The 16237-nt window shown below is 44.4% G+C and overlaps 1 protein-coding gene across 3 annotated transcripts in view; it reads left to right on the top strand.

Moving 5' to 3' along the window:
* The window catches only part of CAPN15 (calpain 15), a 43673-nt gene extending 28224 nt beyond the window's left edge, over nt 1-15449 (top strand). For 2 of the 3 annotated variants that reach the window (XM_040440091.1, XM_040440090.1), the window contains exons 6-12: nt 769-894; nt 1418-1570; nt 2530-2691; nt 8432-8664; nt 8762-8934; nt 9124-9302; nt 9960-11250. In XM_040440091.1, the coding sequence (XP_040296025.1) occupies nt 769-894; nt 1418-1570; nt 2530-2691; nt 8432-8664; nt 8762-8934; nt 9124-9302; nt 9960-10137 (1204 nt within the window). In that variant the 3' untranslated portion in view covers nt 10138-11250. Of the gene's footprint in view, nt 1-768; nt 895-1417; nt 1571-2529; nt 2692-8431; nt 8665-8761; nt 8935-9123; nt 9303-9959; nt 11251-14986 lie in introns of those variants that run through there. The other variant, XR_005780477.1, reaches the window with a different exon arrangement.
* Nucleotides 15450-16237: the final 788 nt, after the last annotated feature.

Genomic DNA, 16237 nt, shown 5'->3' with positions numbered 1-16237 from the left:
TCCAGACTGTTTTGGCGGGTGTCAATTCTCGCATGAACTGCACTGCGCAAGCTTTGTGCGCCCAAAGATGTGCAGTCTTTGTCTAGCTATCTGACCACTACCGTTGTCCACCATTTTGGCTTTCATGGGGAGCGTGATCTTTTCTTTGTTTTTGTCACCCAGAACTTTTCCCTCGCTGTCACTTATGGGAGAAATGATTGCCCTAAACTGTAGCCAGCCTTTACTCATTAAGCTGTGGCGTAGAGCCATCTATTTGCCATAGGGGTTGCATTAAAGGGTCCTTCCGGGGTGGGGGTCCGACATTCAGCACCCCCACGGTGGTGGAATCGCAGTGGAAGCAGAAGGCTCCGCACACTTTGTAATCTTCAGCGCCAGCGTACTGAAACGTAGCTCTCGTTCACTTGATTGGGAGCCGAGCTGCAGTACCCCGACTTGGCCAGTGTATGGAGCTGTCTGCCTCCAGCTCCATATGCTGTATAGCAGAGATGGCCAAGCTGCGGCCCTCCAGCTGTTGTAAAACTACAATTCCCACCATGCGCTGCTGTAGGCTGATAGCTGTAGGCTGTACGGGCATGCTGGGAGTTGTAGTTTTGCAACAGCTGGAGAGCCGCAGCTTGGCCATCCCTGCGGTATAGTTTCCGGTGCCACAGAAGCCCAAAACAGGTGATAGGGATCGGACCCCACCTATCCGATGTTGATGAGTACAGAGAACCCCTTTAAAGCCTCTGGTATGTGGAGCTGAGTTGTGCTCGTCTCTTGTTACTCCAGGTTTCTTATGGGAGCGTCCTGTGGAGGTGGGAACATGAAGGTGGATGATGCGGCTTATGAAAGTGTTGGACTGAGACCCCGACATGCCTACTCCATACTGGATGTTCGAGACGTCAATACTCACCGGTAAGGATATGATACTGCGGTTAGTTTGGCTTGTCCGGGACTGATATATTGATGACCCGTTTTCCGGATAGGTCATCGATATCAGAACGTGGGGGTCCGACTCCCAGCGTGCCCACCGATCAGCTGTTGGAAGGGTCTGCAGCACGTGGACAAACACTGCGGCCTCTTTACTGTATACCAAGCACAGCGCCGTCCGTTGTATAGTGGCTGTGCTTGGTATTGCATTCACGTGAAAGGTCATATGGCCAATGGATGTGACATCACAAGGCCAGGAAGCAGCAAAGTCTCAATCCTCCCAACATCTGATAGGCGGAGGGTGTCAGAAGACGGACCCCCCACTGATCAGATATTGATGACCTATCCTGAGGATAACCAAATGCACATGGGGCTTACATTGGCGTATGAAACCTCAGTCTCAATAAATCCCCCCCCCCCCCCCCCCCCTTCCCATCATTTTAAGTGTCCTGTTCCTTGGCATAGATCTATGTTTTTCGCACCTTAATCTGGCCTCCTTACTTGGCAGCCTCCTCCATCTCCGTAACCCCTGGGGTCGCTTCTCTTGGAATGGAAGCTGGTCAGACGATTGGCCCTTTTGGCCGGCTACACTCAAACATGAACTCATGCCCCATGGCAGCAGCGAAGGCGTCTTCTGGATGGAATACAGTGACTTTATCCGGTAAGTGAGCGCCGCTCGTCATTTCTCAACACTTACAAGAATCCTGGGAAACCACATAGAATAATGATTTCGTAGACGGGTTATCGTTTCAGCCCATCCTGTGACTAGGGATGATCTTGGAGATGAGGTGGTCAGTCCATCTGGGTCTTACTGTCCACAGCGTGCTCCAACCATCCATATCCCTTTCTTTGGAAATTGAAACACCCGGATGGATGCTGTCACGCTCTACTCCATCTGTCCCCTCTCAACTTTGATTGACAGGGCCGGCAGAGGGCACAGCAGTGGCAGAGAGAGCAGAGCCTCTAGGTGTAACGGCAACGCCCCCGTTGTTTCTAGAGGCTCATTTGCATATATTAAAACCTCATTTTTCTCAACAATGCGGGCACATGAACATGGGACCAACACAGATGTCTTCAGCTGCCAAGCGCACATGTAACAGGTCAGCCAGTGTCATAGGTACAAAACTGCTGACAGATGCCCTTTAAAAATGTGAAACATAAAAACGTGATTTAAACAGTAGGTCCTTTTCTGATGACACATTCCCTTTAAAGGGGTAATCCAGTAAATGATATTGATGACCTACCCTGAGGATAGGTAATCAATATTGGATCGGCGGGGGTCCCTGGTGTTGATCAGCTGTTGGGTCCATGAGCACCACGGCCTCCTCCTAGGCCATGTAATCTCGCTGCACATCGGTCACGTGGCCTAGTTGCAACCAAGCACAACCGCTATACTATGTACAGCAATGTGCTTGGAAAGCTGCCGGGAGCCGGCTGTGCACCCCAGAGCTCAGGGGAGCGCGGCGGTTCCCTGAAGCAGCTGATCAGCGGAGGAGCTGGGACTCGGACCTCTTCCCATGTGATTTACGATTTGTCGGATAACCCCTTTAAAAGGGTGTAAAAATTTCACCACCGCCGCCCTCAGCCTATAAGGCTTCTGTTTCTGTTCTGACTTCACAGGTACTTTGACTCTGTTGATATCTGCAAGATCCACACTGACTGGCATGAAGTTAGAGTCCAGGGCACGTTCCCGAACAAGGCTTCAAACCCCGTGACCGTAACGTCCCTCACAGTGGTGGAGCGCACGGCCCTGGAATTCTCTCTTTTCCAGGAGGGCAGCAGGTAAAAAGACGATTGTATTACTGAAGATTTGAGTTAGGACCAGTTCACACAGAGTTTATTGGTGCTGATTTTAGGCACATTTCCGCCCAAAATGAGCTCCAAGAAAACGCCTTTAAACCGCCTCCCATTCATTTCAATGGAAAACAGCACTTGCTTTTTTTTCACGCGGAAAAAAGAAGGCGCATGCCCCATCGTGGGGCACAATCTGCTCTGAATCTCCCATTAAAATAAGTGGGAAGTGTAATAAACCCGCTTCGTACGTGTCCGTGCATACGGAGCTTATGAGAAAAATGTGATAATACAGCTTCTTAATATCCAAGTGTAGACATCCCCAAAGCTAATCGGTAAATGCATGGTTCACACAGGACACCATTCTTGGCCGCTTTTGAGCCGTTTAAGGGGATATTTCCATGGTATACGGCATTAATGTCTGCTAGGTGGGGTTTCCACCTCAGAGACCCACACATATTGGGGGATCAGTGGTCCACTGACCCCTATTTGCTAGTTATGGGCCATCGCGCACACCCTTCAGTTCAGTGGAGAGGCGACCCTTTCCATTGTGGTCTGTGCAAGTTATGGAAGGAGCAGGACTCGGCTCTTTACCTTATTCCTTTTGGACTTCGGCGGTCTCCATTGAATTGTATGAACAGTGAGGCTAGATGGAGGGGGATCTGCTTTTTCCTTGGCCAGTGACATCATGTTTATCAGTCACATTGGCCTATGTACTGCTCAGTCTCCTTCAAGTGAATGGGCCTGAGCTGCAATACCAAGCACAGCCTCTATACATTGTACGGCGCTGTGCTTGGTAAGCTGTAAGGAGGCCGCAGTGCTCACCAAACTCTCCTAACAGTTGATCGGCGGTAGTGCTGAGTCGGACCCCCACCTATCGGGTATTGATGGCCTATTTATCATCATTCTGCTTCAGGAACACCCCTTTAACCCCTTGTGGACCTCTGCCGTACATGTACAGCACAAGTCCGGTCTCTAAACATGGCACCCGCTCACACATGCTGCGGACGCCATAGCCGCCGGGTTTCTGCTATTTTAAATAGCAGAGTCCCCTGGCACATGTATGCGATCAGCCATAAGGCTGATCGCATACATTTTTCCTTTCAGATGCCGTGGTCAAATGTGACCACGGCATCTGGGCAGTCCGGAAGGGGAAGCCGCGCGCTTCCGCTCAGGTAACAGCGTTGCCCGGCTGAGATCAGGGAACCTGTAACATTGATCTAATCGACGGAAGCCTCAAGCAGGCTTCGGTGCCTATTGGATGAATATACCAATACAGGCCACTAAGTGGCAGCACTGTATTGTTATATTGAAAATGAAGTGTTCAATGATGGCTATCTAGCCATCAATAAACACAATGGGCAATCTAATGATTGCCAGTTATAGTCACCCAGGGTGACTTAAAAAAAAGGTTAAAAAAAAGTGTATATAAATATAAAAAAATATATAAAAGTTCAAATCACCCCCCTTTCCTTAAAATAAAAATACTTAACCAATAATAAAAAAATAAAAAAAACACCATGGGCATCACGGTGTGCGAAAATGCCCATACAATTAAAATATAATAATGGCATACAGCAAATGGCGTAACTAGAAATTATTTTTTTTATAAAAACAGCCCATTTGCCATTTTTTGGCACTTCAACTCCCCAATAATTTTTTTAATAAAAAGTGTTCAAAAAGTCACACACTTCAAATTGGTATCACTGAAAAGTACAGATCGCCCTGCAAAAAATGAGCCCTCACACAGCCTCGTACACATAACTACAAGAAAGTTATAGGGGTCAGAATATGGTGATAACATAATATTATTTTTTTTCTCAAAGGTTTTAATTTTTTTTTCAGTATTAACCACTTAAGGACCACAGGTTTATACCCCCTAGTGACCAGGCCCTTTTTTACAAATCGGCACTTCACAACTTTAGCGGTTTATTGCTCGGTCATGCAACTTACCACCCAAATGAATTTTACCTCCTTTTCTTCTCACTAATAGAGCTTTCATTTGGTGGTATTTCATTGCTGCTGACATTTTTACTTTTTTTGTTATTAATCGAAATTTAACGATTTTTTTGCCAAAAAATGACATTTTTCACTTTCAGTTGTAAAATTTTGCAAAAAAAACGAGATCCATATATAAATTTTGCTCTAAATTTATTGTTCTACATGTCTTTGATAAAAAAAAAATGTTTGGGTAAAAAAAAATGGTTTGGGTAAAAGTTATAGCGTTTACAAACTATGGTACAAAAATGTGAATTTCCGCTTTTTGAAGCAGCTCTGACTTTCTGAGCACCTGTCATGTTTCCTGAGGTTCTACAATGGCCAGACAGTACAAACACCCCACAAATGACCCCATTTCGGAAAGTAGACACCCTAAGGTATTCGCTGATGGGCATAGTGAGTTCATAGAACTTTTTATTTTTTGTCACAAGTCAGCGGAAAATGATGATTTTTATTTTATTTTATTTTTTTCTTACAAAGTCTCATATTCCACTAACTTGTGACAAAAAATAAAAACTTCTATGAACTCACTATGCACATCAGCGAATACCTTGGGGTGTCTTCTTTCCAAAATGGGGTCACTTGTGGGGTAGTCATACTGCCCTGGCATTCTAGGGGCCCAAATGTGTGGTAAGTAGTTTGAAATCAAAATGTGTAAAAAAATGCCCTGTGAAATCCTGAAGGTGCTTTTTGGAATGTGGGCCCCTTTGCCTACCTAGGCTGCAAAAAAGTGTCACACATGTGGTATCTCCGTACTCAGGAGAAGTTGGGCAATGTGTTTTGGGGTGTCATTTTACATATACCCATGCTGGGTGAGATAAATATCTTGGTCAAATGCCAACTTTGTATAAAAAAATGGCAAAAGTTGTCTTTTGCCAAGATATTTCTCTCACCCAGCATGGGTATATGTAAAATGACACCCCAAAACACATTGCCCAACTTCTCCTGAGTACGGAGATACCACATGTGTGACACTTTTTTGCAGCCTTGGTGGGCAAAGGGGCCCACATTCCAAAGAGCACCTTTCGGATTTCACCGGCCATTTTTTACAGATTTTGATTTCAAACCACTTCTCACGCATTCGGCCCCTAAAATGCCAGGGCAGTATAACTAGCCCACAAGTGACCCCATTTTGGAAAGAAGACACCCCAAGGTATTTCGTGATGGGCATAGTGAGTTCATGGAAGTTTTTATTTTTTGTCACAAGTTAGTGGAATATGAGACTTTGTCAAGAAAAAAAAAAAAAATCATCATTTTTCGCTAACTTGTGACAAAAAATATAAAATTCTAGGAACTCGCCATGCCCCTCACGGAATACCTTGGGGTGTCTTCTTTCCAAAATGGGGTCACTTGTGGGGTAGTTATACTGCCCTGGCATTTTCCAGGGGCCCTAATGTGTGGCAAGTAGGTAAATGACCTGTGAAATCCTAAAGGTGCTCTTTGGAATGTGGGCCCCTTTGCCCATCTAGGCTGCAAAAAAGTGTCACACATGTGGTATCGCCGTATTCAGGAGAAGTTGGGCAATGTGTTTTGGGGTGTCTTTTTACATATACTCATGCTGGGTGAGAGAAATATCTCGGCAAAAGACAACTTTTCCCATTTTTTTATACAAAGTTGGCATTTGACCAAGATATTTATCTCACCCAGCATGGGTATATGTAAAATGACACCCCAAAACAAATTGCCCAACTTCTCCTGAGTACGGCGATACCACATGTGTGACACTTTTTTGCAGCCTAGATGCGCAAAGAGGCCCACATTCATTTTATGAGGGCATTTTTTGACATTTGGATCCCAGACTTCTTCTCACGCTTTAGGGCCCCTAGAATGCCAGGGCAGTATAAATACCCCACATGTGACCCCATTTTGGAAAGAAGACACCCCAAGGTATTCAATGAGGAGCATGGCGAGTTCATAGAATTTTTTTTTTTTTGGCACAAGTTAGCGGAAATTGATATATATATTTTTTTCTCACAAAGTCTCCCTTTCCGCTAACTTGGGACAAAAATTTCAATCTTTCATGGACTCAATATGCCCCTCACGGAATACCTTGGGGTGTCTTCTTTCCGAAATGGGGTCACATGTGGGGTATTTATACTGCCCTGGCATTCTAGGGGCCCTAAAGCGTGAGAAGAATGCTGGAATATAAATGTCTAAAAAATTTTACGCATTTGGATTCCGTGAGGGGTATGGTGAGTTCATGTGAGATTTTATTTTTTGACACAAGTTAGTGGAATATGAGACTTTGTAAGAAAAAAAAAAATAATTTCCGCTAACTTGGGCCAAAAATAATGTCTGGAGCCTTACAGGGGGGTGATCAATGACAGGGGGGTGATCAGGGAGTCTATATGGGGTGATCACCCCCCTGTCATTGATCACCCCCCTATAAGGCTCCATTCAGATGTCCGTATGTGTTTTGCGGATCCGATCCATGTATCAGTGGATCCGTAAAAATCATACGGACATCTGAATGCAGCCTTACAGGGGGGTGATCAATGACAGGGGGGTGATCACCCACCTGTAAGGCTCCATTCAGACGTCCGTATGCGTTTTGCGGATCCGATCCATCTATCAGTGGGTCCGTAAAAATCATACGGACATCTGAATGCAGCCTTACAGGGGGGTGATCAATGACAGGGGGAGGATCAGGGAGTCTATATGGGGTGATCAGGGGTTCATAAGGGGTTAATAAGTGACAGGGGGGGTGTAGCGTAGTGTAGTGGTGTTTGGTGCTACTTTACTGAGCTACTGAGCTACCTGTGTCCTCTGGTGGTCGATCCAAACAAAGGGGACCACCAGAGGACCAGGTAGCAGGTATATTAGACGCTGTTATCAAAACAGCGTCTAATATACCTGTTAGGGGTTAAAAAAATCACATCTCCAGCCTGCCAGCGAACGATCGCCGCTGGCAGGCTGGAGATCCACTCGCTTACCTTCCGATCCTGTGTGCGCGCATTCACAGGAAATCTCGGCTCACGCGAGATGACGCCAATCGGCGTTAGCGTAGCCTGGGGGAGTTGCGGGAAGTGGTTAAAACGCATACAATTATACAAGTGTGTTATTGTTGTAACCGTACGGACCTGGAGAAAGAAGAAAACAGGTCAATTTTATCGCGTAGTGTACAGTGTAAAAAAAAAATATATAAAAACCTTAATTGCAATTCCATTTGGAATTTTTTCCCCACTTCCTTCTACATGGTATGCAACCGTAATTGGTGCCATTAGAAGGTACAACTTGTACCGGAAAAAATAAGCCCTCATAAGGCTATGTGAACTGAAAAATAAAAAAGTTAGGACTATGGGAAGGCGGGGAGTGAAAAACGAAAAGGCAAAAATGGAAAATCCAGGGTCCTCTAAGGGTCCATTCACACATCTGCAAAATGGGTCCGCATCCGTTCTGCATAAAAATAGAACACATCCTATTCTTGTCTGCAATTGCGGACAAGGAAAGGCATTTTCTATGAGAGTGCCGGCCATGTGCGGTCTGCAAAATGCGAAACACACATTGCCCGTGTCCGTGTTTTGCGGAACCGCAAAACACATACGGACGTGTGAATGGACCCTAAGGGTGAAAATGTCAGATTTATCCCTAGTGATGAGTATTGCACAATACCAAATCCCTTTTTCTTTTGTGACCTCGTAAAAAAATAAAAATAAAAGTGATATGTTCCCCAAAATGCACATGGTCTTGGATCATTTTCTTGCGGTAAGCTAACTGCCCTGTCTGTCTGCAGGCGGTCAGACACTGTGGACAGTCACCTCCTGGACCTCTGCATCATGGTTTTCCGGGCATCTCATGGCGGTACGGGGAAAGTGATGTTGGGTCGGCTAATGGCGCACAGCAAGAGGGCGGTGAAGAAATTTGTCGGATGCGATGTCATGCTGGAACCTGGAGAATACGCTGTGGTGTGTTGTGCCTTTAACCACTGGCAAACCTTAAATCTGGGTGGATCATCTACAGTTCAAGGTAAGGACAGGTCTGCTCTGATGGAGGCGTGCTCTGATAGACTTTAAGGGCTTCTATTAGATCTCTTATATCGATAACTTTTTGTCTTGTATTTTAGCGTCCAGTCCCACAGGTAGCGGTAATAATAGCCGCTCTGCTGCGGACCCCATGGGGTACACCTTAGCCATTTATAGTTCCCGACTTGTCATGGTCGAGCAAGTGGAAGCACAACCAACAACGCTTGCAGATGCCATTATCCTGCTGACAGAAGACAAGGGGGAGCGGCACGAGGTACAGGCTCGCTGTGATAAATGACTGCTTCACCGCAGAAATCAATAATTCATTATTTCTGCCCTCAGTATCTTTATTGCTTTCACTTTTTTGGGCTTGTACCTCTCAGCCACTCTGTCTAATCATCCCCATGTGCTAGAAGGATCTTCCAGTATCCTATGTTAAGCTGTCCCTGTCCTCTTTCCATAGGGTCGGGAGGGGATGACCTGCTATTATCTAACACACGGATGGGCCGGGCTTATCGTGGTCGTAGAAAATCGCCATCCCAAGACTTTTCTGCACATCCAGTGCGACTGCACAGACAGCTTCAATGTCGTGTCCACTCGAGGCAGCCTCAAAACCAGCGACAGCGTCCCCCCTCTTCACAGGTGAGTGTTCTTCCACTGTGCCAAATGCCTCCTCATCAGTATAGGCAGATTACCACTTTATAGTATCTATACCGTACAGGAACACAGAAGCCATTGTTAAAGCGTCACTGAGCTTTCAACCAAATTTGCATTAACCAATAGTACAGTGTTTCTGACTATTTCTGGCCATTATATGGCTTGTGTCTGTCATTTTTAGTAGTTTTCCCCTGTGCATGCTAAATGTCTAGTTTGCTATTCTCCCAGTGATGGTGGGTAGAGAGAAGCTGCCATCCACTGCGCACACAGAAAGTAGAGGAGAATCTCCTTCCTAACTGTCTTAGGGCTCATGCACACAACCGTATGTATTTTGCGTTCCGCAAAACACAGATCCGCAAAAAAGAGGTGGGACCCACACCTATCGGACAATGGGGGCATATCCTATCCCCCATTGTCTCACATGGGATTACCCCATTAAATCTACAACAGCGAGGGGGCTGCCGTAGATTTGTGTTGCGCACCTCTACATAAATTTGACCCATCCTCCAGCAGCAAAGGGGGAATCAAGACCCGCGTACAATAGGATTGGCATTCGCATTGGTTGCCAGCATATAACCTATTTCATTCTATCTATCTACCATTGATGTTCTCTGTGTCCCCTTCCCCACTTTTCCCCACCAGGCAGGTGCTGGTCATTTTGTCTCAGTTGGAGGGAAACGCTGGATTTTCTGTTACTCATCGCCTGGCACACCGGAAAGCCCACCAAGCTTCTCGGAATGACTGGATGTCCAGCAAAGGCGCCCACAGCCCTCCGTTGTCTCCAGAGGTGTCCGGCTTGCATGGTCCCCGACCCCTTTGACATATCCAAAAGAAGAGATCCCCTGGGGGGGAGGCCTGATTGCCTAAGTTCAGTGGGAGCACTTTAAAGACTAATTCCCGGAAAACTACACTTGAATCTTACTCAGGACTCTTATCCTGTGTAAACAGGGACCCTATCCCATCTTTGACTCCTGCCCCGATACCCCTCCCTCATTTTTGTGTCTTTTTTTTTTTCTTTCTTCGTTTTAACGTACCACACTGTTAACATGAAATTGGGATCGGACTGACCCATGTTCTTACTCCTGAGAATTAGAACGCTCTACCCTTCATTCGTCCCGTTTCCCTACACGATTGCTTCTTCTTTTAAGATGTGTGTTTTAACCATTCTCGGATCTCTACAACCAGGATGCTATGGCTGCTAGTTCCCTTTTCGTAACCTTAAAGGACATCCCATTCATTCTTGCAATATGCATGGGCTCAAGCTTTAACGAAATCCAGCGGAGCAGCAAAAAAAAAAAAAAAAAAAAAAAAAGGACTGCTGCATCCGTTTCTGTACTCGAAACGCGTAGTATAACAATCTGCCGCATACCTTTTTATTTGCATCCTACAGCCTTACCGAGTCTTAACGATCACATGGAGCTTAATATCATACGCCAGGAGGAGGGCGATATTACCCACCGTCATGCAATAAATCACAAACCTCATATTTTTCTATAGTCCAGTGAGGAAAATGCAGCCATTTTTGCCAGAGAATACAGAAATCTTGCACGTTTGCAAAACAGGGTAAGTATGGGGACAGGTGTTTTTATCTCGTCACATTTTAGAGTCTTTAAATGCATTTTCTATATAGAAATTATGACCATAGACCTTCTCACCAGTTCTTAAAGTCATGATGGCAGCTGAGGAAATATCCCCTGTAGCCCCTTCCCCCACCTATACAGACTACTACACAGCATATCTTGTATTCTTCACTATAGCTACCAGTAATCCTCTTCATCTTAATGCAAAGTTACTGGTTGCATATCACGATAACACGCCCTCCTGCAACCAACAGAAAATGAAAAAAATTAAAGGGCATTTATTAGCAGATTTGTACCCATAAAAATGGCTGACGTGTTGGCAGCTGAAGGCCTCTGTGTTGGTCCTGGGTTCATATGTGCCCGCATTGCTGAGAAAAATGATGCTTTTATATATGCAAATGAGCCTTTAGGAGCAACGGGGGCGTTGCCGTTACACCTAGAGGCTCTGATCTCTCTACATTCGCCGCGCCCTCTGCACTTGGATTGACAGGACCAGGCAGCAAAAACAACATCATCATCACACCCGGTCCTGTCAAAGTGCAGACGGCGCAGCAGTTGCAGAGAGAGCAGAGCCTCTAGGTGTAATGATAACGCCCCCGTTGCTACTAGAGGCTCATTTGCATATATTCAAACTTCACTTTTCTCAGTAATTTCTAATTTCAATGGAAATTTCCTTTTAAAAAAAAAAAAAAAAAAGTAGTAATGCATGATTACAATGTAAAACTTTGTAGCTACCACAGATTCACCTTAAATGATAGGTTATTCTGAAAGTCTTGAAATTGCTGGGTTTGCCCTAAATTTTTAGAGACCACCCCGGCAAATTGAGCTTGGGAATTATGCAAACTCCTCCCAGAAGTGGGCATTCTGTAGGGTTTGGGCTTAAAAGTCCTGAATTTAGTATGGTGATGGCATGTTACTTGAGGACCTCATCTCTAGGACCCCAACAGTCTTGAGAATGAAGGAGGTCACAGTTCGAATTTAAGAAGGGGGCCAGCTTCAGGTCCTGCTTAGCAAGGAAAAACTGTGCATGAGCCGCAGCGCTAATCATTTTTTTGATCTGAGGAGGTCCTAGAGGTCTGAGTAATGCCATTACTTTATACGAAAGGAATACCCCTTTAATCTTTAGATGTATAGATTTTACCCCAAAGTATTGCCCGTAGGTGCCAGCATCGAGAGCTGTGGATCACCTTCCGAGAAATGAAAGGTTCTTCAAATGGCGTCCATCGATCCCTGGCGGCACATGATGTACGGAGCCAATTTTTCTATACGTTACAGGGAATGGGGAGGTTTGCTGCTTCACACTTTTATGTCTCAGGGAAAGAAGGGCTGCTCACTCATTCCCATCCCATATAGGATTACCCTGCTCCACCTTCTGCTCCCCGAAACATGCTGAATTCATTACACTGGTTTGTGTTTTTATACTACGTTATGTTCACGTATCTGGCGGGAAGAATTGCCATTGATGTGCTGTATATAATGTGATATTACGCCTGGTGTGAGACTGCCAACTGTGGGCACTAGATGAGTGCACTCACCGCTGTGATTCCGGAAACTGGCGAGGGACCACAATTTTACTTTTATTCTTATTAATTAGTCATCCAGGACTATGCAAAATGTCTGGACCACCTCAGTGCTTTCTTGGCGTTGGCAGGGTGGTGGGGGGGACATTTCTTACATAGGAATAAAGAGCTTTTAGTAGCCTTAGGCTAGCTGTTCCCCCCCCCCCCCCAAAAAAAAAAATATAATAATAGGGAAAATATCGCCATTAGGTTATATACGTTTTTTTATTTATTATTATTGCATAAAAATCATTTTTCAGTTGGTCTTTATAAAAAAAAAATTGAACCCTTGTCTTTGTGCAGCAATGAGTTTCTCTCGTAGCAGGATCTGAATTTTCACTCTGTTTCGTCAGGCAGCTCAACTGATGGCTCCTCATCTCTGACCTTATAAATACTCTTTATAGCTCACTTCTTATTTTAATGATAAGAATGTGACTTCAATAAGTAATTTAGAGATAAGGGTTATTATATGACAGGCATAAAGTGAAAGTAAAAAGTATGGTTCACACAGCTAGACAAACAGTTGACCCTTTGTGACAGAACGGCTCAATATTTTTAATAAATACTAATCAAAATAATTATTTTTAGCCCAAAATTAGTAAATGCACTTATTTAAGCCACACTGTTATCAGTAAGGTAAGAATTGAGCTATAATGAGTGTTTAGGAGGTCAAGGATCCGAGATAAGGAGCCATCAGCTGAGCTGCCTGACGGAACAGAATGAAAATTCAGATTCTGCTGCTAGAGAATCTCAAGGCTGCACATAGACCGGGGTTCAACATTTTTAATAAAGACAAATTGAAAAAAATAATAATTTTAGCTCAACATGAATACAATGTAATAATAAAAAAATGCCCCCAAAGTTGTACATAGCCTTTTAAATGTATTGCATCTTAGTTAGATCCCTATAGGGTCAATTATCGGAAATGACCGTTCATATGACAGCTCATGCCCAGTAATTGACTGCACCTTTACATGGACCAATCGCCCAACAAAGCTGCCGAGCTTTTGTCATTTGTCTGCGGTAGCATCTTTCACTCCGCACCTAAAAATTGGCCTTTGTTGGCAGCACGTCACCCTGTGCCGACAATATGCAAAGTAAGGGTCCATTCACACGTCCGTAAGTGTTCTGCGGATCTGCAAAACACGGACACTGGAAATGTGCATTCCGCAATTTGCAGACCGCACATCGCCGGCACTATAAAAGAAAATGCCTAATCTTGTCCGCAATTGCGGACAAGAATAGGACATGTTCTATTTTTTGCGGAAACGGAAGCACGGATGCGGAAGTGTGGATCCGCAAATGCGGATGCGGACAGCACATTCCGGCCCCATTGAAAATGAATGGGTCTGCAAAATTGGAAAAACGGATGCGGACCCATTTTGCAGACGTGTCAATGGACCCTTATGGAGGAAAAACGATCGGGCCATGTCAAAGGTATCTTTAAATGAGCGCCCATTTTGACATATATTGTCGATCGGCACACATTATTGACCTGTGGTAAGAGGACCCGAAGTCTTGTAGTTATATCTCTTTTTGGAAAATGTGGGTGGCAAGCATCCCAGAAACAGATATGTTTTTGAAATGGATGAATTTGGTTTTTAATTAATATTTTAATAGTTCTGATTTTTGAGGGGAGATTGTCCCATTACACCGTCGTGCTAATGCACCATAAGGGTCAATGACATTTTTACACCAGCAAAGCTAAATTTGTTTAATATTGTTCCCTTTCCTTCATTTTCCATGAAGGCACTTCAGTGTATGAACATGTCCTTGCAAGTGTATGGTAAAATATCTCATGTACTCGTGCAGATTTATATAATTCATTCACTAGAGGGCAATTGGGATTAGACTTTCAAGCAAATATGGCCGCATTGCCAAAAAACAGCTATTCCAATTGTGTGTGTGTGTATATATATTATAAACACAGCCATTTTGTGCACAGGACTTCTTCACTGTTTCAGTCACAGATTGGTTCACATAATGGCCGCCTCCCCTGTGATGATTCATGTGTAAAGCTCTTGTCGTCCATAGCAACCAATCGGAGTGCAGCTTTCAGTTCTGTGCAGTGTAGAAAATGAGAGCTTGGCTCTGATTGGTCACAAGGTCAGTTCTTCTCTGAGGCAAATGAGGCCTAGTGTTTCCTGACAGCTTAATGCAGGAAATGTCTGCTCTATCAGTGTCATTCAACTGAACTAAATGTTTGTCATTTCTACCAAAGCTGCTAAATAATTTTTGACTGTGTGAGCTTTTATTTTACAAAGAAAACACTTGTTTTCATTCATTATTTCAACCAACAATAATGTTACAGTAAAAGTGACTGAAAAAATGTGATACCAAAATGGCTCCGGCTCGCAACTGTAAGGAGTCGGGCGCCATATTTTTTTTTTCCTTTTGTTGAAGGGAAATTTCTAATCCCTAAAAAAAATAAAAATCACATTCAAGTGACTAAATTATTAAAATATACTTATACTATAATATTATTTTTTTAATCTTTTTAACATTTTTAGCTGCTCAGATTTTTTTTTAGGGGTCAGAAAACTTCTACTTAAAGCGGCCTAATGTCAAAACTGTCTAGGGAAAATGGTCTTGTTGCCCCTAGCAACCAATCAGAATCTGGCTTCCATCTTCCTAGAGAAGTTTAGAAAATGAAAGCTTCAATCTGATTGGTTGCTATGGCCTACTGGGCTGGCACAGTACATAGGGCCCAGAGCGTCGTCCTGTAGCACAACATAAAGGTCAGTGGACCCAGTAGTCGATGCCTCGTCACCATTTTCCCACCAGGCCTTTCTTCTCCCCCGTAGACTTCCCCTCCGTCCACCCCATCAGCTGTATTTTAGGGTCCCTGGTCTCCGTCTGCCACAAATGGGAAATATTTGAATCTTGTATATATTGTTCAGCTGTAATAAAACAGAATGCTATTTTATCAACTTATACACTCAGATTGTATAGATAGAAACACATTGGGTGGCCTACGCTCCCATCTCAGGTTCTTTCGGACCAAATAAAGATTTTGTTTTTTAAAAAAAATATGTGTCTCATGAGTTTTGTGTTGGTGTCAATGAAGTAACTGAAGAATAAATGATAGCCCTTAGGCCTCATGCACACGGCCGTTGTTTTGGTCCGCATCCGAGCCGCAGTTTTTGCGGCTTGGATGCGGACCCATTCACTTCAATGGGTCCGCGAAAGATGCGGACAGCACTCCGTGTGCTGTCCGCATCCGTTGCTTCGTTCCGTGGTCCGCCAAAAAAATATAACCTGTCCTATTCTTGTCCGTTTTGCGGACAAGAATAGGCAGTTATATTAATGGCTGTCCATGCAGTTCCGCAAACTGCGGAACGCACACGGACGCCATCTGTGTTTTGCAACGATCGTGTGCATATAGCCTTAAAGGGATGTTCCCATCATCTGACGGACCTGCCATCAAAGTATGATTGGTGAGGCCTGATCACTGGGACCACACTGATCAAGGGGATGGTCGTCGTTCTGATTGGATAGGTGCACAGGGACAAATATTGAGTGGGCGCATTATTTTTAATACAATAGCCATACCTCCAGGGGTGCACCTAGCCTTTCTGCTGCTTGAGGCGAAAATTTAAATGGCGCGCCCCTCCAGCCCTACTGTTAAAGGTTTACTGTGATACAGCTGAATATAGAGAGATGAGCACTTCCACAATAGAAGTGGTCATTTCTCATGGCCCTGCCACCGCCCCCACTTGTCTTTAGGTCTCTCTGTAGATTTAGGGGGAAATATTCAATATAGATTTTATTTCATTCATCT

The sequence above is a fragment of the Bufo bufo genome, chromosome 7 (genome assembly GCF_905171765.1).
Source record: "Bufo bufo chromosome 7, aBufBuf1.1, whole genome shotgun sequence".
NCBI classification, from domain to species: Eukaryota; Metazoa; Chordata; class Amphibia; order Anura; family Bufonidae; genus Bufo; species Bufo bufo.
The sequence above is the reverse complement of the archived record's forward strand: the minus strand, read 5'-3'. Positions and strand labels throughout refer to the sequence as shown.